This window comes from Cavia porcellus, unplaced genomic scaffold (genome assembly GCF_034190915.1).
Source record: "Cavia porcellus strain 051 isolate PalLab524CR breed Dunkin Hartley unplaced genomic scaffold, mCavPor4.1 scaffold_28, whole genome shotgun sequence".
NCBI lineage: Eukaryota > Metazoa > Chordata > Mammalia > Rodentia > Caviidae > Cavia > Cavia porcellus.
In genome coordinates, this window is record NW_026947511.1 from 7812326 (window position 1) to 7840137 (window position 27812).

The following is a 27812-nucleotide window of genomic DNA, read 5'->3' on the forward strand; positions in this document are numbered from 1 at the left end:
CTGGAGTCCTTACACCAATGTAGCATTAATGCAGATATTTGCAAAAAAAAATTCTACTTAACATGAACTTGTTATTAATAATAAATTATTCCCAAAGTTTTTGAGTCAAAAAAAATGTTAAACAGAGCTAATGGGAAAATCACAATTAGGTTTTCTTCCTACTAAAGGGCAGAAGTCTATTTGAAGTACATGACTACGGCAAGGATATGAAAGGAGAACAAGGTAATTTTAGGTACACATTTCCTCATCTACAAGTCCTACAGGCATTTTTAAAAAGACAACTCTGATGTAAAGAATTCTGAATCCAAGTGGTGATCCAAATACACAGTAAATATTTAAATTTTAAGAAATTACAGTAAAAGACGAAGACATACTGCTATTAAACCCTTTCCAACTACTCATTCTCAGTTCAAATACACTTAAGCCCAGGTTCTTGCTGCTTTCTGAGATAGTTCTGCAAGTCCTCTTTCATGTCCCTGAGTGTGAGCAAAAACAAGTCAGCAAAAACAACAAAATTAAAGACACTCACAAATAGGGGCCCAGAACTGCTTCAGAAAGTATCAAGAATGATTGGACAAGTGTGTGAAGTGAAGGGGGCTATTTTGAGGGGGATAAGCAGTAATGTGTCTTTCTTTGAAATAAACTTAAAAATCTAAACATTCCTTATATTTTGGGTAACACCTCATAAGTGAGAGATGCTTGAATGATAGATCAATTAAAAGTCATCTCTTTAATATGCTTAAATAGTTCTCAAAGTAACCACCTTTTCAGCGATATTTTAAAATAATAAGCCATGTAAATCAAGTAGAAAAGCATTAGTTTTTAAATGAGCAAGAAAGTTTTAAAACATTCAACATTTACACAAAGGATAAACTACTTTTTCTCTTAAAATACATCCAAATTCATTAGCTGGTGGTCTTTCTGAAAAGTGCTTTAGTAGCTTTTACTTATTTTACTGGTTTAAATACAAAGATTCACAGAAAGTTTTTTTTTTTGTGGCTGATGAAGTATAAATGCAGTGCTGATGAAGACGGGCCCACTCTCGTCAGCCTTCACATTTTGCTTTTTTACAAGCTGGAAGAGAATCATCGTCCCCTTCTGATGGTCGAGGTTTCTTGACTGTAGAAATAATTCCAAAAGCAGTTCTTCTAGTTTCTGTAAAATAGAGAAGCCACGGTGTCTGAAGTTAGGACACAATGTAAACAGGTAGTGTAACAAGTACTGCCATATTTCTTTGGCTTATGACATTAGCAAATGGAAACTACAGAGAACTGCTATGAGAACTGCTACAGCCACTTGTAAGTATCACCTTTCCCCCAATATCAACTAAGAGCAGTATATTAACATTTAATTCATTCTTAAGGAGTCCTCATAGCTCAAATCAGAGCGCAGCACTGTATCCATGGTCTGTCTATGGTATGATCTGGCCAGAACCAAGTCATAGTAGGTACCAGTGCTGTGCAGCTTTATGTTCGGTAGAAAGATGGAAAAATCATGAGGAAAAAAAAGCACGCCAGACAGCTGCACTGCTCTCACGGTGGAGGGAGGGGTGCAGTTGTCTGTGTTCCTACATCTCCTTCACTAGATTATCAATGCACATGTGAATAATCAATCGTATTATCTATATTTAACAATAGCCTGGTTATAACAGATATCCAATAAATGCTTGTTAAGTGAATGAATAAAATCAAAACCACAAATTTACCGATCCTTTAAATATTGCTGATGATGGACAAAAAGAAACGGGGATTATATTACCTAAACAGATCAAGCTGGCAGCAGAATTCAATGTAAGTTTAGTCAACTTGTGCTGAAAACGTAACAGGCCAAGGCACTGTCATTCATAGAGTTACAAAGATATCCAAGAAACAACATGTTAAGCACAGTAGAGCAAACAATAGGAATGGAGGCACCCAGGAGAACCTATTGCCTGGATGAACCCATGAAGCATCCTAAAGAAGCAACACCACTAGGCGTACAGAAAAGGGAAAATAAGGAAAGAAGTTACTTCTTTGCAAAGGAGAGAAGGGCCGGGACAACCTGGGCATGATACAAAGAAGCATGAAAAACTAAGGGGAAATAAGGCTAGCGGGTAGCTTAGGACAGGTCACCTTGTCATGAAAAGAGATTTTAAACTGTTCTTAGGAAATGGAAATAAGACTATAGAGGAGCAACTCATCAGTTACAAAGGGGATAAACTTTAACTGATGAGCAAAAATTGGTTAAGAATTGTTCCTTGAATCATAAAAGTAAAGTCAACTCTAAAGAGGTAAACATTACTTTCAAATTTAAGAGCATTAATTTACTAAGTCTACTGAATCCAGTAGAAGCCACTTCTTTTTTTAATTTAAAAAAGACAAAACAGAGTTCAAGTTTTAAAATACCAACATGAGACCTTCTAAATATAAACAGTCAATAATTTATATTTCACCAAATGAGGTATTGCATGTATAGATATTTGTATTAGTCTGATTCTAAGTAACAGTCCAAAAATTGGTGAATAAAAACATGAACTTGTTCAATGAACATATAAACTGTAAAGCACAGCACTTTGTACACTACTTGCAAAATTATTTTAGTGAAGCTGGGCACCCAGTAAGTGCCTGCAGTCACAGCACCCTAGGAGGCCGAGGCAGGAGAGTGCTAAGTTCCAGCTCAGCATAGAGGAACTTAGCAATTTAGTGAGGCTGTCTTTAAAAACAAAAACAAAAACAAAAACAAAAAACAAGTCTGAGGATTTAATTCTGTGAGAAAGCCCTGGGTTAAATTCCCAGTATGACATTTTTAAAAAGTTAGTTCCATCTCAGAAATGTTCTATTTTTATTAAATGAATATTTTCTTCTTAGTCTAAGTTGACAGATCACAAGCAACTGAACAGTAAGACTTTCTCAGTTATCAGTTGAAGTAGCTTTTCTATTGTCTTTTAAAAATACATTTTTTGTAACAGCATTACATTTGGGTGGAGTATGTTTATAATTTGTTTTGACATATATATTCCTTTGATCATCTTGCCATGGAAAATATATAATTAGCTCTAGAGGAATTATTTATATGTCTGCTATTTAGTTCACAAGGAGTTAAAGTAGGCATGCCCACCAGGTCCATTTTAATCCACTGGCTGTTTGGGACATCCGCTTCATCATAGTCTGATGTCTCTCACCTTGAACCTCTCCTCACAACCTTCTCAGATTGATATTCATTAATTTCCTAGAAACTCAACAGAACCTGTTTAAATCTATTACCAGTGGCAAGCCTCCCAGTGCTGAAAGCCTGCTGTGTGTGACATCTCCTAAGTATTCTGTTTGGCAGGTAACCATTCCTGCACTGCTCTGCACAATTCCTCTCCTGGTGAGGTTTCCAGATCCTCTAAAAACCTGTTAGCCATGCAGTGCAACAACTATCTAACCAATAGCACTCTGCCCTTACATGTGGCACTCAGAATGATAGAAATGCCACCTGAGACTTCATCTCTGAGGGCATAATAATGAACTGTGACTCTCTTCGCCCAAGAGTCCCCTTCTAACATAACCTATGTATAACAATCTTAAAGCACAATAATGTCTGCTTCACATTGATCCCAATAGCAACTAAAACCAGGGTACCTGTAATTTATACTCTAACTATAATTTATCCTATTTTTCAGTGAACATACATGTTAATAATCATACAGAAAACAGCCCATATAAACCAATTCTGTCTGAGTACATATACTGGCTGAAAGACAATGCCACATCAAGTAGCTGGTCTGGTTTTAGTTTACATTCTAGAAAAGCCTGGCTTTAAATATCATATATTGAACAGCTGAGTCTTTTGAAGTCAAATAGTAGAATTTCAATTTCATATCCCCCCTACTTTACTCTTCCATTTTAGTTTTCATTTTATAGTCTATTTTAGAATATCAGTTGTTATTCCCAAACTTGACGATTCTTTGCATTTATTTAAGGGAGAAAAATAACAGAAGTACTTCCAAAGTGTGAAACTATTCCCTAACTTCAAAAAAATCTTGACTAAAAATCTCAACTTCCTTGATCATTCTTAGGGCTCATGATGGATCTAGGCTATGCAATGCAACAATCTCAAAAATGTTGAAACTGAACACAAAAATCACTAAATTTATAGCAAGACAATACATAAGAGTTTTCTAAAGTGGAAATCAGATCATAAAATCCAGACAGAACACATGGACTTTCAGTAACTTATTTATTCATATGACAATTTAACTCTACATGTAACAATCTACTCTGACATTTAAATTCACCCAGATTCACCAGAACTAAGTTCCTTCTTAAACACTGTAACTAGTCCAAAAAATTAGGAAGAAAATGAAGACAATGATGGGTCAAAAATGTAAGCTGTGTTAGTAAAGCTTCATTTCCTTTCCCAAGGTTTTGAAATACCAAAAACTTCTAGTTCATTTTTATCATTTGATGAACAACAAATCCATTAGGTCCCAGTAGTGGAATCAAAGTGATAAGGTACACACATATATACATAAATAAAATGTAAATAAAACATAGAGTCTGTATGTTATTATCCAACGAAAAGTGAAAACACAAGAAATGCAAAAGTCAGTCTAAATTTTGTTAGTTGGGTTTTAAAAAAAGAGAATGTTTTTGTTTTCCAAATAAATGGTTGAACATGTTTCTAATGTTTTAGAAAAAGTACAATCCTCTGTAGAAGAGCCCTAAGAAGGGAGAGGAGAAACCTGTCCAAATGTGGGCAAGGGAGCTTGTGTGTTGCTTGAAAGAGTACATTCGACACTCACTTCTTTAATGCAAACTACATTCACTCCATAAACCCTAGACGCCATGCCTAAAGTGAGGATGGGAAAGCACTGATGGGCGTGGTTAGAGCAGGCTGAGAAAGCTCTGAAAGGAACTCTCCAGATAGGGTAAGAAAAGTGCATACAGCTCAATAACTTGATACGAATGACAGGTCTCTAACAAATTACTGCCAGAATCACTCACCTCCATGGAGAAGCGCTGCTCGGCAATTAATGGACACTGCAGCTTTGGCATCACTTTCAGACAACCCAAACAGCAGCCCTCTGGGGGGTCATTAAAGATTTTAACTCAGTGCCTGCCAAAGGCACAAGGCTAGTGCGATACAAAATGTCAGCACACCAGGTCACACTGATAGAATAGTGAATTTACAGTGCTTGGCCCAACTAAAACCTACATCTGAGAGGACCCTCATTTAACTAAGCTTGCATCAGACAGAATCACTGGCTCCCATTTTCTATCTATTACTTAATCTAAAAGGCAAAAAAGATGAAGCTTAATGTAAAATCTGCTTCTGAAGCTATTAATTGGTAAACACACAGTAATACATTGAGAAAAGTACCATATTAACCTCCAATACCACTTCAAATTCCCAATTTTCTAAAAGAAAATTTCAACAACTTCTTAGAAAAGGATACAAGTTTGCTACATCATATGGTCCTCTTATTTCCAAAGGCTAAAATAAAACACACAGAAAATAGATATGAGAGTTATTCATAGCATTTCGGTTATTTTATTTGCAATAAATTATAGAATGCTTATGTATTCAAAGAGAAATCAGTTGCATCCATTTAAATAATAATTTTGATAGGTTCTTAGAATTTTAAAATATAAATTAACCTTGAAACTTTGTTACATCAAAAATGAAAAAACTATATAAATAAAACTTAAAAGCACAAAATAAATGTACATAAACTATATGTTTCAGCAATTACTGTGAACAAATGCAGTTAAAATAGAAACCATGAAATTCACTATTTTAATTTCTCCCCTAGGAATTTAGCAGTTTTATACCTAGAATAGCAAAACTAAAATACTTTATGCTGGACTTACCCTTTCCGCAGCACTAGATATAATTATATTCTACAAAACAGAAAGTGATCAATGTTAACCTCAGACAAATGCCAACAGAAAAAGAAGAATCTTATAATACAAATAACTAGTAATCACATTTTAGTATTTAAGGTTCAAATATCAACTTCTTTTAAAGATAAGGCAAGTAATTAAAGTTAAAAAATGAGACCTATGTCTAACTGAAGGCAGTCAATAAAAAGTGAAAAAATCTTGCCCGAGGCCGGACACTGTAGCCAGTAAAGCCTTGGAGGTGGAACCAAGAGGCTCTATCTTGAGCTCTATCTTCCCCGCCCCTAGGAATTTACCTGTGGTGCGAAATGAATACTAATGGGCTATCTGCACATCACTAATGCCCCTCAGGCACCACCCCAAACCTAAGCTACATGTATGCCCCCACTCCACGTGTCTGAAGGAGAGACTGCCAGACCCTGGAGAGACTGCCAGAACCAGGTGAGTCGGGGGTCTCTCCCGCATTCTTAAAATAAAGGTCATTTATATTTCATACTATCTTTTCAGCCACACCACAATTCTATCACCTGGGTTCCCTGGCTGGGAATCCAATTCTATCAAAAAGGAATAGAATAGCCTTTCCAGACAAATTTTATTAAAGATGAATTAACTTGAAAACTAGTGTAAAAGGTCCAACTCATTGTTAGCAAACAACTATTCTAGACTATTCTTTTCAGAGTGGTAACCTGAAAATTTCTTGTCAAAAGATAAAGGCTTTTAACACACTTTCCCCTTCTCTCATTTTATTCCTCCCAAGATATTTTTCTCTTTAAAACATGCAGAGCTCACTAAACTGGGAAAATTTATCTTTGTGCCTTGAGAATTTTCTCTTTGAAGAAAAGGGACTCAGTCTGATAATTCCAGAGTATTAATAATAATAAACTACCAGATGTGAAAAATGTCCTAAAATTATTGGACTATACCTTTCCTTTGCAGATCTGCATCAAATTGAGGGCATTGGAAATTGTGTACCGTCTTATTGTGGAGTCTTTGATAGCAGGGCTATAGACAAGTTCAAACCCCAGACCTCGGTCAATTGCCTTCACAGAAAAGAAAATAAAGTGTCAAGGATAAATACATCTGTCCTACTTACTTTTCACTTAAGTCCCCCTCACCTCCCTCTTCATTCTCTCCCACTGGTCTCCCACACCTCAAGGTGCAGCTTTAAACAAATTCAGATTCACACCCAGACAGTACCATCTATAAGGAGAAGAAAACAGATCCGTGCCTCTGTTTGACTGATAGAATTGATTTTAGCCGTGAGGAAGCTAACTATATAAAAACAGACTCATGAAGAGGCTATGGAGAGCCAAGCCCTTGGGGGATGGCAGGAGCATACCACTCTGAACTATCAAAAAAAGAGAGCTGAGCGCTCCATATTTACCATGAACCATGTATAAGCAGTAAGTCAAGTAATTTAACTTAACAATGAGAAAAAAACAAAGAAATGAATAAAGAACAGGAGTAGGAAGAGTTCTCAGGCTAGTTATTTATTACCCTACACTGAATCAGAGAATAACAGCAAGGGTAATTGAGTCCTGTGTGCTAGGTGCTGAGCAGTCTGACATCTGTATTTAACCCGCACAGTACCTTTATAAAACATTGTGACATACTATTCTCTTTTCTTCAGTAACAAAGCACTTGATTTTTATCAGGCCTTACTGTTGCTTAATTTAAAAAAAAAGTTTGGGCCCTTGAGAATTTTGCCCAGCTTACTATAAAAGCTTGGCCTTTCTGCATGAGGGAAAAAAAGGATCTTTTCCATTTAAAGTACTCTCAGTACATCAAGGTCCACTTGTCAGAAAACCTGCAGGGATGGCAATATGAAAATCACCCACTATAGTACATGGCTTTCTTGATGAGTTGACTAGTGCTTCATTCATTCACAATGGGTACACTTTAAGCCCATTATGTGTAAAAGCTGGGATCACTCCCCCTTTCTAAGAGCTTACACTCTAGGGAGGGAGGCCACCAAGCCGATAAATATATAAAACTTCAACAGCAATAGAATTAGATGTTATCAAGGAGAAGTTTGAGAGGAGGTGAGAATTACACAGAATTAAACCTAATAACAAAGGGAAACATCTGAAGAATTTTTAGCACAGAGGTGACAGACAGCAGTCTTTTGAATGAACAAAGGATATGGGCACAGTCAGACAGAAGGTCCAAGTTCAGGCTGGTAAATGAGTTTCGATTACCCATGAGTTGGAAATGGTTAACTGGAGACATATTCCTGAATGTTTACAGGGAATGGAGGAACTTGTTTTCTTCCCGAATCCGCAGTCCACCTTGATTTAATTAAGGTGGGCACTGAAAGACTCTTTCACTTTTCCTTGTGAAATACAGATTTCCTTTCTGTTCTTTTTCTCCTTTCCCGTATCTTGCTCTCCTCAACTTTCCTGTGGACTTAAGCTCTTGACTTTAGATTTTCCTATGTAGCTGATATTAATATGGTTGGAACTTAAATATAATTTCCCATACTGCAACCCTTCCTCTCCTGTTCTGACATCTTTTTTCCACCTCTAATACTTTGGCCTGTGTTATTTCTGAAAGGATTTTGCCCCAGATGGCACACTGTGGGGTGAGGTGGGGTGGGGGGAGAAGAAGGCTGGGAGGCAGAACCAAGAGGCTCTATCTTGAGGTCACCTTCCCGCCCCTAGACAATTTACCTGTGTCGCGAAATGAATACCAATGGGCTACCTGTGCATCACTAATGCCCCTTAGGCACCACCCCAAACCTAAGCTACATGTATGCCCCCACACCACATGTCTGCCGGAGAGAATGCCGGACCCCAGAGGTTATAGTCTCTCCCCGCATTCTTAAAATAAAGCCCATTTTTATTTCATACTTCCTATCTTTTTAGCCGCGCCAAAATCCCATCAGATGGTTCCCTTCCATGCCGAAAATTCTATCAATTTCTTGGTACATTTACTATGGTTAAATGTATTACTCATTCCCCTGTTTAGCTTGTACATTTCTTAGAGCTGGTATCACAAAACCTTTGTAACATACAACTGACTTTTACACAAAGAAGTTTTAGGTATAAAAACATACTTCTATTGTGAGTGAATGAATAGCAGCTTATGGAAAGAGGTAATGTCACTACGGATTATCCATCATAAAAAGAACCAGAATTAACTTGTGTAACTAAACTCCAGATAACTATCTCTGTGTCTATTCCTTTCACTAAAACTACTAAGTAGCCAAACAAGGCTGATATATTTCTTTCCTTCACCCTTCCAGTTATAGAGCTGAAACACAAGGCAGTTGAAGGGAGAAGAGGGGACCTAACAGATGTACGTAACACCGAGCTGGATGACCAGATCCCAACAGATTCCTACATGGCTGAATCTACATTTCTAAACCCCGTGGGACTTAAGAGAAAAATAAAAACTCTTTCTGGGGAGGAGGAGAAAAAACACACAATTATCAGCTTAATTTTTAAGTAACCATTTTGTTCTTGGTTTGCTAATCAAATTCACTTCAAACTGCCAAGAAAACTCTTGAAAAAGAAATTAAAGATAATGTGCTATTGATGGCTTGAAACAGTTTTTTCATAGTATCTATTTTAAATTTTTAGATGGATAAAATGAAGACTCATTACCTGGACTCCTGCTTCTAAGACCATTTTAATGTAAATTGCTGTATGCTCATCAAATGATTATTTGTAACAGCCTCTTCACAAGGCATGACAGTGCCTGCCTGATGAGCTTTTGTTCTTATGTTGGACAAAAGGTTCTGGAATAGGAGATGATCAGATTTCTTTACTAATGAGAAATAACAGTCATAAAGAGCTTACTAAGGGCAGGTTTATAATATGAGTCTAGAGATACTAGTAATAAAATTCCAAATCATAAAAAGTTAAGCAAACCTTTAGAGAAAAAAGAACATAGAGAGCTGACTACTAGGCCAATATTAGTCTCTGCTAATTTTATAAAAATTAGAACTTTAATTAAATTCAAAAGGATGGCAGTCTTTCAGTGTATCATTAAGACAGGTAACCTGTTCACATAACTCACCAATCAAAGTAACATAAGAAAACAATACAAAGTCTTAAATAGCATCTGTTTCTAACTGCACTCCTATCACTGCTTTGATGAATTTATTTTTTCCAGAGTTTCATGCAAATATAGATAATTATGAATATATATTATTTTTTCCTTTTCTTACTCAAAATGTAGCCTGCTATATTCTTGTCCTGACTTGAAAGCTTTCTCATGCCATCTCAATTTCCTCATTCTATATGGCTGCATAGTACTACATTGTTACAGCCTTACAGTTATAGTGTTCAACCAGCATTATCTGAAGACTTGGGTTGTTTTAATATTCCTATAGAACAGAAGTGGGTATTATGAGCTAAATTGTATCCCCATTTATATAAGATATTTTGCATTCTTAATCCTCAGTACCTCAAAATGTAATCTTACTTAGAAACTTGGTTACTGTAGATAATAACTGAGATGAGGTCATACCGGAAGGCGTAAGTTCTTAATCCAGTATAGCTTATACTTATAAGAAGACTGCATATGAAGACAGAGAGACCCTCAGGGACAATACACTGTGAAGACAAAGGCAGAAATGGGAGACAATGGGACTGCAAGACAAGCACTGACCAAGACTGCTGGTGAATTAGCAGCAAGAAGTATAGAAGGACTGCCTTTCAGGTTTCAGGGAGCAGGACCCCGGTGATAACCCTGAGTTCAGACCTGTGAGACAATATATTTGTTACTTTAAGCTGTTTAGAGTGTAGTACTTCATTATGGTACACTCAGGAACTACTGTACTAGGTTAAAGGGTAAATGTATCTATTTCAGTAGTTGTCACACACCCCGAGCCCCGTAAGAATTGCTCCCATTTATCTTGCTGTATCCAAACACCTGGCTTCTCAGAGTCATACAATGGAGTGTATCATCAATCTGACAGTGATTTTAATGTTTTCTTTTATTATGAATTTAAGATTTTTTCATGTTTAAGGATAATTTGTATTTTTTATAAAATGTCTTAATATTTTTAATTTATTTTTGTACTGTTCACCTTTTCTCTTTTTTAAGTTATTTATTTCTAGGAGCACCTTATATCTTAAGAGGTTTATCCTTCATCTATGAATGAAAATAATTCCACTAGTTTTTAGCTTTGTTTCTGGTGTTTTTCTTTTCTTTTTTTAAAATCTACTTGTCCTGTTTGCCAGCAATGATGTAAGTACTGGGTAGGTGAAGCACTTAACACATTTAGGTTTACAGTATGTGCTAAACTTTATAGAGTATTCATGCCTAAATCAAGAATATATGGCATGATTCCTGGAACTATTCCATTGTTTATATGACACTATACACTAGATATTTCTCAGTATGGACCAACTAGATCATAAAAATAGAAATGGCTTATGGTTAAAAGAAGAGTTAAGGGGAAAACTTCAGAGAGAGTGTAAAATAAATGATCACTAAAAATAACTCAAACTTGAAGTCACTAACAATTTAACAACACTAATATTAAAAAAAATCAAAGGAGAGGTAAAGATATGTGCCACTTTAAAATTCTTCTCAAAACATGAATGCATAAAGTTCATATTTTAAAATATGAAATTATTCTGTGCCTAATGAAGAACTCCGCTGTAAAGCTTTCACAGCATCTCCCCATCAGGAACGACAGCGGGCCTGGAAACAAGGCCTGAGTACAAACCCTCAGCCAGCTCTCTGACAGATGTTTAACCATGAACCCCAACTGTCCCCAGACTCTGTTCCATTATCTCCATGGGGATATTAACAACCATTGTACCCCAAAGTCACTGGGTCATGATACATGTGAAGATGTATAAACTATAAAATGCCAGAGAGTAAGAAGCCAGTTGATAATCCAGTAAGAGTACTTTAACCCAATTTTTAAAATGCACACAGGAAAGTGTTGCGATTATCATACAAATTACTTAAGATTCCAAAAGAGGTTTGTGGATTTTAGTGGGTACTTCTTAACTGAAATTACGGAGCCGAGTCCTGTCAAGTTTAAAAATAGAGTGCTTTGGTTCAAATGCTGTGTGCTCCAGCTTCCGGGGCTCTCCACAGTCCCAGCCTTCTGTCTATACTTCTCATGTAGCTTCTGGCCTGCAGGTAAAAAGTCTAATAAATTACCTACTCTAATAGTCCTGCTTTTCACCACAGCAAAATAAAAAGGATGTAAGGCCTAACCAAATTAAAATTTGTGCTATTTTCTCATGAACTCAATTAAGTGGTCCTTACTAAGTTAACTTATCAGCTTTTCATGGCCAAAGACAAATTTATTCTCTAAGCCATGGGCACATATAAGGATCAAGACAGCGCTAAACTCCTGCCCATACTCACTGCTGGTTCTATGCCTTCCCAGGGAATACATTTTCAACAGCCCATATCAACATTCGATATTATGATGCAAATAAACAAATGCATCTATAGAATAATTATAATCGTCCTAAACAAAAAGTCAGACACTGGCATGTTTCCAGTTTTCTCTCTTAAATGAAAAATCACTGAAGAAATTAACAACAGGGACTCTTCTGCTTCCTAGACAATTCACACTATCCTCTACTCTTATGCTACATGACAGTCGTAGCTATATTTTCTTGTTGCTGAGAGAAAATACCCAACACCCAAAGTTAAAGGAGGAAAGGTTTGCTCACATTTTTAAGGTTTCAGTCCATAAGCAGCTGCCTTCAAGGCAGAGTGCCAGGCAGAGGGGCATTGCAGAGAAAAAGTTCATGGTGGGTAGAAGGTAGCAAGCAAGCAAGGGGCAAGATAAGTCTCTTTCTGTCCCTTATGTTGTATCCCGGCTCCTGGGACTAGACTGGGGCCAAACCAATCGGTGGATTGACCAAATGATCACCCTTCTTTAAGAACCAATCACACATGCTGGACTCAGCCACCTCTGAAAAAGCCCCACCTATGACCACATGAGGCTTTGGGTGGGACGTCTAAACACAAGGCACAACATTATGACTAAAAACAATCTTGTGGGGGCTGGAGATTTAGCTCAGCAGCATAAGCGCCTGCCTTGCAAGCAGGCAGTCCTGAGTTCAATCCCTGGTACCGATAAAAAGGAAAATGACCAAAAAAAAAAACCACTCTTGTACAACCTTTTCTTCTACTCTATCCTCTGGCTTTTATTAAACATATGTAAAATGCTCACACTGGTTATTTTTTAAAAGAAGACACTGTGTTAATTACTGTACATTCCTTTCACTTGTCAAAGTTTTTGCTTTTCAGAATTCTTACACTGAAAAACGTGGGAATCATGCCAGAAATATCCATCACATAAAGCAGCTTTCCCACATTTTCAGACAGAACTGGGGCAGACTGTCGCAGTGCCTCTGTCATGAATGCCAGTCTCACCTGCACGGTGCCCTAGCGCCTGGCACTTTTCTTACTGCGTGTGCTTTTCACTCCACATTGACAATTACCTGGCCAGCCCGGCATGCGGGGTTAGACATACACTGACAACAGTCAGCAAACTTGAGAAAAGACGCATGAAACTTATTCTGGGGTAATTAAAAAGGCCCATGGCATAGCAGAGCTATCTAAAGTCCACAATCTGGTTTAATATTAAAGCATGTTTATAAGAAACTCAATCAAAATCACTCACCAAAATTAACACTGGGAATCTTACTGTTGCTGTGGGACATGAGGAACTGTGTGCTGTGTGTTGCTGTTTTTCCCATGGACTTGGCCTTGGCAACACATGCCATTGTCTCCTCCCCGCTAAGAACAGTATATGTGAAATTATTCAGCCAAAGCCACGTAGAAAATGCCCTCCCTAGCTCATTAAGATGAGGAAAAAAGTCAAAAAGTTTTAAGTGTAATAACAACTTGCATTGTAGCTGCACTAACTTTAAAGGTGGTATTTACATAGTTCCTACTTAGCGCTTAGCAATTGAGCTGGCCAAAAGCAAGCTTCTAAACACAGAGATTTCTACCTCTAGAGAGGAACAATATGCGAGGCTAGCAAAACTGTCATAACCTTGGTTTACTGATTGGCTTGTGGCTTTTATCAGAGTACCTGTGGACATACCAAAGTATTATCTGATAGGCAACTAATCAAACTGTCCTAAAGCTTTAACTGAAGAGCTGACTTCTTCCTAAGCCTGCATTTCCTACATTTGATATGGGAGCTGGTGAATAATACAGATCGTCAACTTAGAAAGGTCTTAGGGGTTTTTGTGCTTATTCATTCAGAAGGACTGGTACTAACATGGGAAGCCAATGATTTGCGTTTAGTCAACCCAGTAGTGTTACAGATTCGGTACTAGTCTCAGTGTTTACCAGCAAAGAGCTGTTTAATAATAGTTTTTTCCTTGAAATTCTTGACCCATTTTTGGTGCTTTTCAAGTACAATTTCTGTAGCATATTTTTAGGGGTACAATATGAACTGATTTAAAATTTTCCACATGAAACAGATCTATATTCTGCCCTCATTTTCTCCCCACTGATACTCAGCATCATGCCAATTAGCAGAAGAGTAAAGCAAAAACTGAGGAAGTTACATGTCTACAGAGACAAAGAATAACAGAGTCACTCACCTTGCGAAAAACCCCTAATGCTCCAGTGCTGACAGGATTAGTTAACTGGGCTGTATTTGTTTAATCTTTTTCTTGCATGGTAGGTTTTGAGAATGAGATTTGAGTTTTGGAAACTACTCTTACAATAGCTTTCTTAGTATCTGGCTGGCAAAACAAATAGTTAACAGCTACCAAAAGTAGTTACTAGTGTGAAATTCTATCACCTTTATAATGGAAGTGGAAGGGGGCTGAGGCCCGGAAGGCATGTGAAAGATGGAAGATATGGGAATGGGAATGGGAAGAAAACAGGAGCAAACTATGTAGCAGCATAATGAGGAAAATTCTACAGCAAGTGAGCCAAAAACGTTCCCTGAACACATGGCCACTCTATTAAGGTGTTAAAGTACTCCGGAGCGTTTGTGGGAGCCGGCGTGCTTCAGCGCAGGTAGTAATTTTACACAGAGCACACCCAGGTGACTCCAGTTCCTGCCTGTCTTCCCTGAGGCTGTCGATCTCTCTCAAGGATCCTGTATTCTTTGTCTTGTCTTTACCATCTGTCTTTACTGCTCTATCCCTTTAATGTTCAGGCTAAGTACTCATCATTAACAGCTACTCTCAAGAAATATCCTCAAGTTTTAATTTCTAAAACCTTTTTAAAAAATCTCAGTAATGAGGGGCCAGGGATTTAGCTCAGCGGCATAAGTGTCTGCCTTGCAAGCGCCTGGTCGAGTTCAATCTCTGGTACCAAAACAAACAATAAAGCAGAATAGAAAAATCTCCGTAATGAACTGAATACTCTGTTATTTCAGGTGGCGTCAAACTATATGGCATACATTGGCCTCAAACACTTGGGTTCAAGCGATCCTCAGGCCCCGAGCTGCCAGGACTATAGCCACCCACTATTGTTATCAGCTTGGATAATTTTTAAGGTTTTTTTTCTCACTTTAGTTGACTTACAAAAAATAAAACCATCTTTTCTAAAACTTCCTTTCTCATTTTTTCTTCCCTGTGAGAACACTGGTTTCTTTTGTCCTTTTCCAATTTGATGGTTTCTAATTTTGCAAGTTTCTACAGACTCAGTCTGGAAATTGTAACACTTACCACATTAACAGGGGGTCTTTTAAAGTAAAACGGCAGTTTCTCTGTTACAGTAACGCAGACTAAATCCACATCTAAATGTGTGCAGGCAACCTGTCAAGGCAAAAAAGGCAGGTAAGGCTAACTGGGAAACGGGCACAGAAACAATGAGCCAAGCCTGACATAAAGAGGCAGAGCTAGGTGTGGCTCACTCTGTAGGCCTTAGGGTGGTCTGTATTGAAAGGCACAGGACCTGTTACAAAGCCAGCTGCTTAGCCGCTCCTTCAGGACTGGTTCACGTGGGCTAACTGCCCACCTGAAGCACAGAGGTAGATCCACAGATTTCCTCAGAGCGCAGGGTCTGGAGACCCGCTACTTCATACAGTCTTCCACACAGGGACGGTTTGCTGAGTGAGTTCAGTACGTGGAAGTTACTTCAGACTGTTGCACAAAGAAGGCACTGGAGGTTGTGAAATTTAGGGGAGCAACTTGCCAAAAGGAAGGTGTTCAGGACCCATTTGTTCCACAAACTATGTGCCAACTACTTCTGCCATGAATTGTCGCAGGGTCATGGTTCCAATCAGTCTACTGAAATTAACACAAGATTCCTGATATCATTTTGTACAACTACTAATAGAAACAGTGCACATAAATGACTAGATTACAACTCTCATAAATCAAATGAAAATATTCTTTTCCAACTTTAATTTTCCTTTCCTTTATTTTAACTTCTGTTATTGTTGATCAACACTGCATTTAGGTCTAAAAGAGATGAAACTTACAAAAACCATATATAAAATAAAACACAAGGATATCATGATAAATGGAAAATCAGGGAAGGAAAATAAAGTTGTAGAAAGGTTTCTAAGGTGCGGTATAACACAGAAGACATGCTACAAGGTGCCTACCTGACTCTGATTTTGCCATTATTTGATTTTTAAAGTTTGATTTACAGAGATAAAAAGAACTGATTGTCTTAAAAACAAGTCTATTGTCACAGCTGTTATGCACAGGATTGACAAACAAATTTAAAATGCCCAGACAGCTGTGCTGGCAAAGGAAAAATAGCACGAACCACTAGGAAAGAGTAGGGTAAGGAACAAGGGCAGAGCAAGGACCCGCTGCGGACCGGCACTGACCAAGGCTGGCACACACATCACATCTTGCTTTGCTTCTTCAAAATCCCTGCTGTAGTCTCTCTGTCTCCCACCCCAGGGCTTAGGAAGCAACTAGTGCTCAGAGACTGCCTGGCTGTAAGACGTCCATAGTGACTCAGTAAGCCTGGGAAGCAATGCTGACCTGCCAGAAACCCTTGGCTCGTAAAGAATCTGCCCCATCCCAATTATACTGGCTGCCCAATTCACAGAAGAGTCACTGAAAATTTAGTAATTTAGATGAAAAAATGCTCTGAATAGTACGTGAAATGAGTGAACTATCGGGCCAGCAAAGATCAAAATGTTCATATTACAATGCTGATGTAAGAATAAACAGGTTAGGGGCTGGGGATTTAGCTCAGCGCATAAGCGCCTGCCTTGCAAGCAGGCAGTCGCGAGTTCGATCCCCGGTACTGATAAAAAAGAAAAAAAAGACAAAAAAAAAACCCCACAACAACAACAACAACAACAACAACAAAAGAATAAACAGGTTACTCACAGAATTTTAAATCAGTAAAGGGTTTCAAAAAGTACTGTAGCAATAACTATTAAAAATTTAAATGCACAGACTAGCAACTACACTTACAAGAATGTATTTTAAAGACATCCAGAAATATATGCTATAGCTATATACTTTATTTGGATTAAGGACAATAGTATAAGGACAGTTACTGCAACACCAATCACAAAAGAGTAGACACAATTAAATATCCCTTAATTTTACATAAATATGATCTATTTATAGTAGGGAGTGTGTCAACTCCTTAAAGGGGATGAGGTATATCTCTCATTCATATTATGGAATAATCTCCAAGATATACTGGAAGGTAAAGAAAAGCATGGTGTTAGGTAAGAAGAAAGAGACAGAAAGCGGAAAATCAAAGAAAGGGAACTTAGGTGAAAAATATTTCTGAAAAGATACACGAGAATGTTACAGTAGTTGTTCTTCTAGTTACACAGGAAGTTCCATAGGCTTCCTCTGATATTTTATATCTAAATGTTCCAAACTGATCTCTTCTGTTAGTTTTTTATTAATCTAAATGTTCAATCGGTAATTTTTTTTTTTTGGTACTGGGAATCAAACTCAGGACCACAGGAACTTGCCAGGCAGGCGTTGTGTTGCTGGGCTATATCCCCAGTCCTCAACTGGTACATTTAAAGAATCATAAAATAAGCTACTATTTCTACTGAAATGAATTACTTTCTAAATCATTAAAAACCACACATCTATACACATTTTTGCTTTTATAGCACAAAAGGATTCACAGTCACCTGTACCCACCAAAATTCTTTCATGGATATTACATTAATACACTTTGGTATTTTATAAAAAATATTATTCAAGAGAGGTCGGGCCTACCAAGGGAAAAGAAAGGCCCATAAACAATGGCTCTCAATCCTAGGTAGGTATGAACTCTTCTAAAGAATTTTATTAAAAAGAGATTCTCACTAGGCCCACCTCCAGTGATTCATTTGGTAAACAGGACCTAAAAATCTGCATTTTAGCAAATCCCCTAGGTAAATCTGAAGCCGGAAGACATATCATTCTGAGAAACATTGCCTTGAAAAGAACTTTCCTCACCAAAGTTTTCATGACAGCACTTGCAAAGACAAAGCATGCATTTTAGAAGCAGAAAAAAACAAGCTTCTATTTCCATTTATTTCTTTATTTACATATGTTCTTGAAATTATCATTTTCTTTTGTATGTATATATTCTTTTTACAAAGCACACTGGTGTCATGGAACAAGTGAACAGTCTGTATGAAATACACACATGTCGGAGGTACTATGCTTTGCCTCTAGATGTCTCTCCAAAGCCTCATGCAGTCATGGGTGGGACAGGCTTTTCAGAGGTGGCTGGATCTAGAGTGTGGAGCTGGGATCAAGGATATTTGACTACTAAATCAGTTCACTGATTGGTTTGGGTTGTTCTAGTTAGGATGAAGGGTGTGAGTACTACATCCGCCATAGGGCGGGTAGCCTGCCTATAATGTAAGGGATAGAAAAAGGATTGTCCCCTCCCTTCCTTGCTTGCTTTTGCTGTCTTATGCTTTCCACAAACTGGTCTAGTCTGTGTTGTCCCTCTGCAAATGAATCCTGTCTTGGAATCAACCAATTACAGACTGAAATCTCTACAAATTGTGAGTTAAATAAATCTTTCCCACTTTGAACTTTGGGTATCCGGGATTTTGTCTCAGCAGTAAGAAAACTGAGAGCATGCTCAATATTTTTTAAACAAATAGGAAACACAGTCAAAGTAGTCTGGAGAACATTGGCCTAAATAATCTGAATTCTTTTCCACCTTTCTTAGTTGCTTTAAATCTTAAATGTGAATAACTGACTTGGAAGCTCCTGAAGCTACTGTGCAATCCTCCTTCTCTGTAGCAGTCCACAGCTGCCGCTATCCCGGTGAACCCCTACTTTTCTCACAATCTCTAATCTTTGTCCTGCTGCCTTGGGTGGCTATGGCGAGAAAGGCTTTTTTATTTATAAGACATCTTCTAGATACTCTGAATGGTATACAGCATGCTATTTTCCATGGAAACAATGCTATTTAAAGTGGTTAGACTTTGTGTTTCAAACTGCTAACATATGTATATGTGTGCATGATTCATCTTAGAGACCTAACAAATTTTAGAATATCATTCCTACAGGAATGTCTGTTAAGAGACTTGGACAATCAACTTATAAAACAAAATCACTTACGGTGTACAACCTGTTAAGCAACAAACTGCTTGCGTTTGCCCTGCTTCCCAAAACATGACATCCTTATAAAAGCTTTATGGTTAAAAGAAAATGTCTTTTTAACTGACTTTCTGTAGGAAATAGGGGGAGTTCTAATTTCATCTAATGCCTAAGGAATGAGTAAGATGTAAGCAGAGAACAGGAAGATAATCCAATTTTTAAAACTTGCTCTTATGCAACTTTTTGAGTATCAGTCAGTTCCAAATGGTGAATTATTTATATCTTCTAAAATATTTCTGACTGCTCCACCCACCATCAAGCAGGTGTTCAGTAATTTAAATTTGAATATCCGAGAAAAGTGAGTAATAAGGCAAAACTGCTATACTATATTATGTTCTTTAAAAATCCCAAAGTCCTACCTCTGCTACATAACTTGGTGTTTTATTTATCTTAAATCTCCATTTTCTCCTGTATAAAACAGTGATAGTAAAAAATACCTATCCTAACTATCCTACAGAATTGTTATGCAAGTTTAAGGAAACAAATACATAAAAGTCTTGTATATTTATATACAAGTCATGTACATTTTTCAGTCAAAATGTTTCTTAAAGGTTTTGTTTCCCTAATTACCAGTAAAAAGCTATGGAAATGTTAAATGATATTCAAATTAACTCAGAATTAAAATATACAACAAAGCTGCTATATTGCCAAACAAAGCTGATATATTGCTTTTAGTCTACATCATTACTGAGTTACTTAGTAACAAAACTGAGTCACAAATATGGAAATGTCCGTGGTTCTCTTTATACCGAGTATCAGTGTTTTCAGCACTGAATGAGACTTTGCTGCAGAACTTAGAATACAGATTCCCAGACTCAACTCCAAAACCTATGGAACAGAATCTCCAGTAGTAAGGGCTGAGTGTGCCCATGCTTTTTCTTCTAAATGTGCCCAGTTTTAAAAAGTTCTACAGCTATCTTTGATGACTAACAACTACTGACTTCCACTCACCTCTTTAATTGAAACAAAATCCTTGAGAACTGCTATCATTTTGCATTTTATAAAGGAAGCTACCAACAACATGCCAGGTATCCATGGATGATTTGTGGTGTTTCTTTCCATTAATATAATGAAGTATTGATTGTGTTCCTTGAAAACCAAATACCACACATCAGCCTCCTTAGTCACTAGCTCCATCTACTGGATAAACTTAAGAAAACGCTGTAATTTCAGAACACTTTGCTTAGCAAAGAACTAATGTAAAATTAAAACATCTAAAACCAATTGGTTTTTCACGCAACACCCTTTGCCAGTTGGAACTTTTCTGAACCTAGACAAAGACAACCTGTAGAACTTTTATACAGTAAAACATATTCCTTAAAATAGTACATTGCAGTGATTTTTTTCCCCCCTTTACTGCAATCATTTAAAAATCTGAGCAGAGTGCACTGTCTCAAGTTGACAAAATGGGCACACATGCTAAAAGCCCCTTTGTCTCTGGCAAACGTACTGAAATGGCAATTCTAAATGTACAAAAGGAATTAAAGTCAGAAAGGCCGTCAGAATAGGAAAGGAAATTTCTGGAAAACTAAAGACTGACACGTACATGTTGGCAGATGAGCTGCACCTCAGAGCATGTAACAGGAAGCTGAACGGAGAAGGCGGGTTTCATGCTACAGTAGAATTTTACCTTATTCTTCATCAGGCAGCACCAAAAAAAGGACTTAGTGAACATGAATCACAAAGCGATTTCAGAGCTAGAAATGGGCCCCACATTTATCTAAAAGAAGTTTGGAACAAATAAAATAGAGATAAAGAAACAGGAAATATCTGATGACTTCTTCAAATGAGTCTATCAAATATCTAGCAGGATGAACAAAACAACCAGGCAAACAAACAAAAAAACCACATACAACTTAAATATTTCCCTGTGAAATTTCAGAATTTCAAGTGTAAATGAAAAATCCTAAAGATTTCTAGGTGGGACAAAGAAGGTCACCTTCAAAGAAGTAACATTAGATTTCTTATATAGAATAATAAAATACTACTTGCTTTTACTTATCTGTTACTTACATGAAAAAGTTTTTCTGTCTTTGGAAAAACTGCAATGATATCATACAGCCGGACTCTTGAAGAAGTTGCCCTCTAGTAATGCAAAAAGAATGTTACAGAGTAACACAAAGTAGATGCATGAATTCCTGCCTAGTGAGGTAACCACTTACATTTTAATCATACACTTTTGCTATACTATTGACTTTTTGTTTTGCTTATATAAAAGGACATGAGAATTTAGATCTCCATAGCCAAACAAGTTATCCTATCTTTTTTTTCTACATTTGTTATTCAAAACACTGTAAATGGGACATAAAAATCAAAGATAGTCCCTGATCTTTTACATTGGTAGAGGAGTTTCCCACACAATTACTGAGTATCTGTTGTATGCTGGGCAATGGGGATACAAAATTATTAATGTAAAATCATTAATACGAAATCGCTCAATTAAATTTACCTCTTTTTGCAAACAAAAAAAAAAATACACAAGACCAAGTGTTCTATATTCTATGTAATGTACATCACTAAGTGTGATGTAATCAAGTGCAAAGAGAACTTAGTTCCAAAATAAAATGATAGATGAGCAAGAAAATACTTGACTATCCTGGGACAGAAAAGAATACAGTGGTTAAGCCAGATAAGTGTTTAAAAAGGAAAATCTGAAACCTATGATATATGCATTTATATGTGAAAAGATTAGAAAATATATATTCAAATATGTATGATCTCTGTATGAAATTATAATGGGTGATAGGCCCAAAATGTGGCCTTGTAGCTGTATAAAATACCAAAGTTCGGCTTTTTACAGATTCTTTAGCAATTACTAATTGTAATAAAGTGGGTCAGCCTTTCCTTGATCACTTCCCTTCTTCAGAGGTGTTCATGCTAGTTAAAGATGAAATAACTCACGTCAGGGATTTCCCTTGATTGTTCCTATCAGCAGGCACATTCCAGTATCTCTCATTCAACAAATACAATCTCTTTACATAGCAAGCTTTTATCTATCAACTACCCTGTGCTTTCTGTTCTCCTTCAGTGTTAAATTTCTAGGCAAAGTTATTTTCTTAGTTAAAATCCTCCAAGGCTCCCCACTGTTCAGGGGCTCCTCACTTTGTCTTCCCTCTCTGATTTCCGTGGTTTCACGTCTTTATACAAGTTCTCCTGATGGTAGGAACTCACTTGTATACTATCCCTAGCTTGAATATCAACTTATTTAGCTTACATATTCCAAGATTATCCTTTCTTTGTCAATTCCTCCTTTAAAAACTTCCTTTACATTGCTAAGCATTATTTTTCCAGTCCTTGTCTTACAATTAAACTGCAAGCTTACACATTCAAAGGGTATAGGGCGATACCGGCAGCATCCACCTGATGGCTGGTTCACACAAATTCAATGAATGAACGTTGACAGGGGATTCTTTAATTGTGTCATTGTACATGTGCTATGAGTAACGCAGACATGTGGAATACGGTATGAATTTTAGGGAGAGGGAGAGCAGGCAGGAATCACGGAGAGAATGAGGAAACATAAAATGCAGTGGTGTTCAACATTAACCAGTACAGAATACAAGGCCAAGAAGGAAGGCCGAAGGAGGAAAAATAACTAACTTACCAAAACATTGCAGTGAGATGGATCTGTAACTATAATCGTCAGTCTAGTTAAAATTTTAATTGGTCTTGATTTTCCCTAAAAATAAAAAAGTTATCAAAGAAAGCATAAAACATAACTGACTGATTTTCTTTTGACAATAGAAAGTATTCATTAAAAAGTACTGGCTATAAGGGATGATGAAGATAAAGCCTAGCTCCCATTCATCAAGGGTTTACAATACAGCCAAGGAAAATATGATGTGTGCATACTAAATGACATAATGAGAAAAATTAGAATGTAAAACCTTAGGAAGGAAGAAAAACAAAGAAGCACCAAATTGATACTTAGTAAATATTTCACTAAGGGGTGAGCCTTCATGGAAAAGTAAGACTAGCAGGCAGAAGAAGAAGGTGCAGTCAAGTTAGGGAAGAGCATACATAACAGGCTATGTTTGAATTCAACGAACAAATTTATGTTCTTTAAAAATACTCACCTGAACAATTGGCAAAGTTGTGAAAAGCTCAGAAACCACTACTGGCTTTTCGATTTCCTAGAACAAATAATAAATAGTCACCCAAGACTATATATGTTAAAGATATGAAGCATATTGGAAAAGTTAATGGGTTAAGCTTTATTATTTAAAAAAAAAAGCAAGCAAATTTTAGGATTGAGAAAGACTAAAGCATCTCTAAAAAGAGAAAGGAAGGAAATTAAAGAGCAGAGAAGTAGCTAAGAATAAAAAAAATAAAAAAAGAAGTAACTAAGAATATCAGTGGATAAAAGGAATGAAAAAAAGTTTTAGACAGGAATACCCTATAAGATACAGCTGTTACCCTAACAATAAACATACATATTTCCCAGTATGCTTAAGGGGGACATCAACAAGTCCATGACAATAAAATAAAGACAAAATATCATGATGAAAGTTCAACCAATGCATTTTAAAATGTTATTGAGTGATTAAATAACATTAAATCTGCTTTAAGAATCCTTCCACAATGCTGGAGTATTTCCCAAAAATGTCATTTGACAAATACACATCAGCTCAAATGTTAATATATAATAACAATGTACAAATGGAGGGCATCTAATATATTTATCTGTATCTTTCCTATTCATAATATAAAAATAACCACAAATATTTAATAATTATGAATTTATTAACTTCAGAAATCTAACTTTACCTGTTTCTTTTCCTTAAAGTCAACAACATGATTGATGGCAACGACTGAATAACCAACTGAAAAGAAAAATGGAATATCTTATTAAATATTCTCCTGGTTGTACATTCAGGCCCATGCTGACTCTAGACATCAAGACATCAAGGCAGTATAGCAGAATTGTTAGGGGTGGGAACTCTCCTTGCTTTTAAATGCAGCTGTACCAATTACAAGTTACTTACTGTTACGTTTCAGATCCTTCATCCATCAAACGGTAATAACACTGTCTACTTCATACGCTTGTTTTAGGATTAAATAAAATATGTAATGTAAGATATTTTAGAATAGTGTTAGCCCCATAGTCCGGGCTTTGGTTAATCAGCAGGATTTCTTGTTATCACGACACTGAAAACCTGTGCTTCTGCTATTTCTTTAATGTCGCCTTGTTCATTTCCATCCCATCAAATTTACACCTATCCACTGTGGACATTACTTTTCCTTTCTACTCTATTTCCTTTCTTTCTTGAGGAGAGATGGGGAGTTAACATCCTCACACGACTGCCCACCTCTCTTTTTCTATTGCCCTTCATCAATAAACCAGGGAGGAGGCCAGGGATTTGCTCTATCACAGCATTGTTCTAGACATTTGACCTACCAAAGCCACATCTAAAATAGTACTCTTAAGTTATCTTAAAACCAATAGGATGGTAGGATATTAATACTGAAAGATAGCACGTATTAATACCAAAATAATGGTCTTCCCTTTCATGCATTGGTCCATTACTTGACAGCCCTATACCAGGAGCTGAGCATACAGATAAATAAAACAATTTTCATTCTAAAGAAGCTTAATAATTTATTGCAGACATAAGGCAGTTACACTTTTGTTTGTTTGTTTGTTTTTTGACACAGGGTCTTGCTGTGTAGTCCAGGATGGTCTTAAATTCACCATGTGGTCCAAATTGTCCTTGAAGTTATAGCAATCCTGCCTCAGCCTCCTAAGTGCTGGGTTACAGCTGTGTACCACCACATCCTAAATTTTTATTTTTGATAAGGAATGATTTTACAGAAGCATTGTCATAAAGTGACATTGTTTGGGAGGGATCAGAAAGCCCCTAAAAAGTAACCTTTAAAAACAGAAGATATATTTTAGGTTTCCCCTTTCACTCTGTCAATCAAATCAATCACCCCCACCTCCTCCACATCCCTTTCTAACTCCAGTTCTATGTTGGGCATCTGTTACACCCATTTGGGAAACAAGGTTAGCCAGTAAACAACATTCTCTTTATCCTTCAGAAATGTCAAACAGATTGTTTTTCCACAATCCTTTTTCCTTTATTACTCCTCGCTTGGTATTTTAGGAGTACTTTCCCAATGGGTCACTGATTTTTTTTTTTTTTGTATTTATATAATATGTGTCTAAAAAGTATTGTTAGTTTCTTATAAATAAAGGGAACATGTGTTCTTTATTCTTTAAAAATTTCTACCTGCCAAAAAACACTCTTTTGCCTTCTGCTTTATGAATTGTGATGATTTTTTGTCATTTCATAAATTTCACTTAATCTTTAAAGAAGTAAAGATTGGTTAACAATGCACACACCTAAATAGGGGCTTTATAAAGAAATCATAACTTTTCTATCCTGTATTGTTAAAAGTTTTCAGCTTATTCATAAGCATTAATGAAGTAACCGCCACATATCAGGGTATACTGTGACTGTAAAAAAAAAAACCAGAATATGTAATATTGTCCTCTTCTAAAGAAGCATAAATGTATTAAATAATGAGATAGCATCAGGGAAAGTTTCACTGAGAAATTAATATTTGCAATAAGGCACATCCAGGAAAATGTCACAGAATGTTAGCAACAGAAAGTCCAGGTCACTATGTTTATCCTCCCCTTTCTAAGGATGAGGTAAGTATGCCCCAAAGAGACAATGGTAAGCTTAATGGCTTCACTGAAAAGAGTTCTTTCCCTACCGATGGAGCTGGTCTTCCATTGATGTATTTGGCCAACTACAGATAAAAAATTTTTGGCTGGAGAGGAAGGTACTGTGTACGTACTGAACATATGCAGACATTTTTCCCTAGTCATTATTCACTAGGCAATATAAATGTAACAACTCTTCACATTTCATTATATTAGGTATTATAAGCCATCTCCAGGTAATTTAAAGTATACGGGAAGATATATTTGATTACCATATATATGAAAAATAATACCCAGTTTACACGAGATTTGCATAACTGATGATTTTTGAAGGGGAGGGACACTGTCAGGGAACCAATCTCTCATGGATACTAAGGGAAGTCTATTTCATAAAGAGAACAAGAAGAAATGGTAACTCACTTTGCAGATAGAAGTTATAGCATAGCTTCTGAAAGTATCCATAATCAGCTTCCACAATAAGCCTAGAACTGTCTACAGAACCCACGATACTGCATCGTATCTTTACTCTTTAACCCTTAGATCCCACACCTTACAGTGTAAGGAAGACAAAAACCGACTAACTCTAGTAGTCAAAACCGCGTCCCATCTCTCAGAGCTCTCGCTTCTCTTTGGTTCTAACATGAGTAGCATTCCAACATTCTGACTATGTGTCCACTCCCTCTTGTCTGGTATCACCTTCTTACCATTCCTCATTTATCATCCCTCTAAATAGTGTTACTCGACTTTACAGCCTCATACCCTCCCCGCTTGCGTTCCCAGCCTCTAGCATTTGCTTAGACCCTGTCGTAAGAATCGGGAAGGACTGGTATTAAAAGCACTGGCTTAGGTAGGCTGTATGGCTGGAATCCAAGCACCCATCAGCTGTGGGAGTCTACACAAATCCTTTGCCCTCGTCAGGCTTCGGTTCCCTAAATTTTCATTAAATATGCAGTTAAGAGCATTTTAACAGATCCCCCAAACTTCTTAAGCTTCTCAAAAGGGCAGCACCGAGGCTGGCAGGCTCCAGGGATTCCCCAGAGACCCTAAGAGGCCTGAAAGTGACTCGATGGTTGTGGGGACAGGGCTAGGTAGACTACGAGGTCCACGAAGCCGAGACTCACGATGAGCGGCAGTTTCCACCATTCCACGCAAAGCCTTCAGATCAGAACTCGCTCTTAGGTCTAAATCCGCAAACGCCGCCATCCTGAAGTCCCATGACCGCCTGCGCGCGCCCGTCTGCGCAGCCACGGGGCCACGCGGAGCAGGCTGGGAATTGTAGTTTCCTCTTTGACTGGATACACGGTGGATTGGTGTGACTTCCACTACCAGCCAAACCAGTGTGTTCTAACCAGCAGCCTAGTTTAGTCTTTCTTTTCTTTTGAATGAAAATCTCAACTTCTCCCTTATTCATTAAAAATTATTTAATTTTTTTATTTCTTTTTTAAACTAAGGGGAAAAAATAAAAAAAAAACTAGCAGGATATATTATAGTAAATTTTTTGATTTCCTATTAACATAATTTGAAGTCCTGTAATACTCCCACTATCTTGTTTTGACTGATTAGACTCTGTTCCGCTCTGTATGATAGTATTAAGTATCAGAGTATAGGCAACTACTTTGAAGGCAATAAGATTCACTTGATGCCCATTCTGGTTTGACTATTATCCTCTTTTGAAGTTCTGTAAGGTTTACAATGTTTAGGTTTTATTGGACTTGTTCTCTACTGTTTTGTTCAACTTTCTAATACCTAATGAGATAGACAATTCTTCTTAAGGAACAA

At 37.1% G+C, this 27812-nt stretch overlaps 1 protein-coding gene across 6 annotated transcripts; it reads right to left on the reverse strand.

The window, feature by feature from the left end:
- Positions 1-711: 711 nt before the first annotated feature.
- Rpp30 (ribonuclease P/MRP subunit p30) lies at positions 712-27276 on the reverse strand. Of its 6 annotated transcripts, XM_063239473.1 has the most exons (12): positions 27155-27276; positions 24131-24186; positions 23440-23496; positions 22968-23042; positions 21377-21448; positions 20315-20452; positions 15488-15577; positions 6788-6904; positions 5835-5864; positions 5420-5457; positions 4968-5047; positions 712-1155 (listed from the first exon to the last, which is right to left on the reverse strand). In XM_063239473.1, exons 1-12 carry the CDS (start codon positions 27234-27236, stop codon positions 1046-1048), a joined length of 945 nt encoding a protein of 314 aa, XP_063095543.1. In that variant the 5' UTR covers positions 27237-27276; the 3' UTR covers positions 712-1045. The 6 variants fall into 6 exon arrangements, with proteins under 6 accessions (XP_063095543.1, XP_003462406.1, XP_005000224.1 ...); XM_003462358.5 differs by lacking the exon at positions 20315-20452; XM_005000167.4 differs by lacking the exons at positions 15488-15577; positions 20315-20452.
- Between the last annotated feature and the right edge of the window lie 536 nt (positions 27277-27812).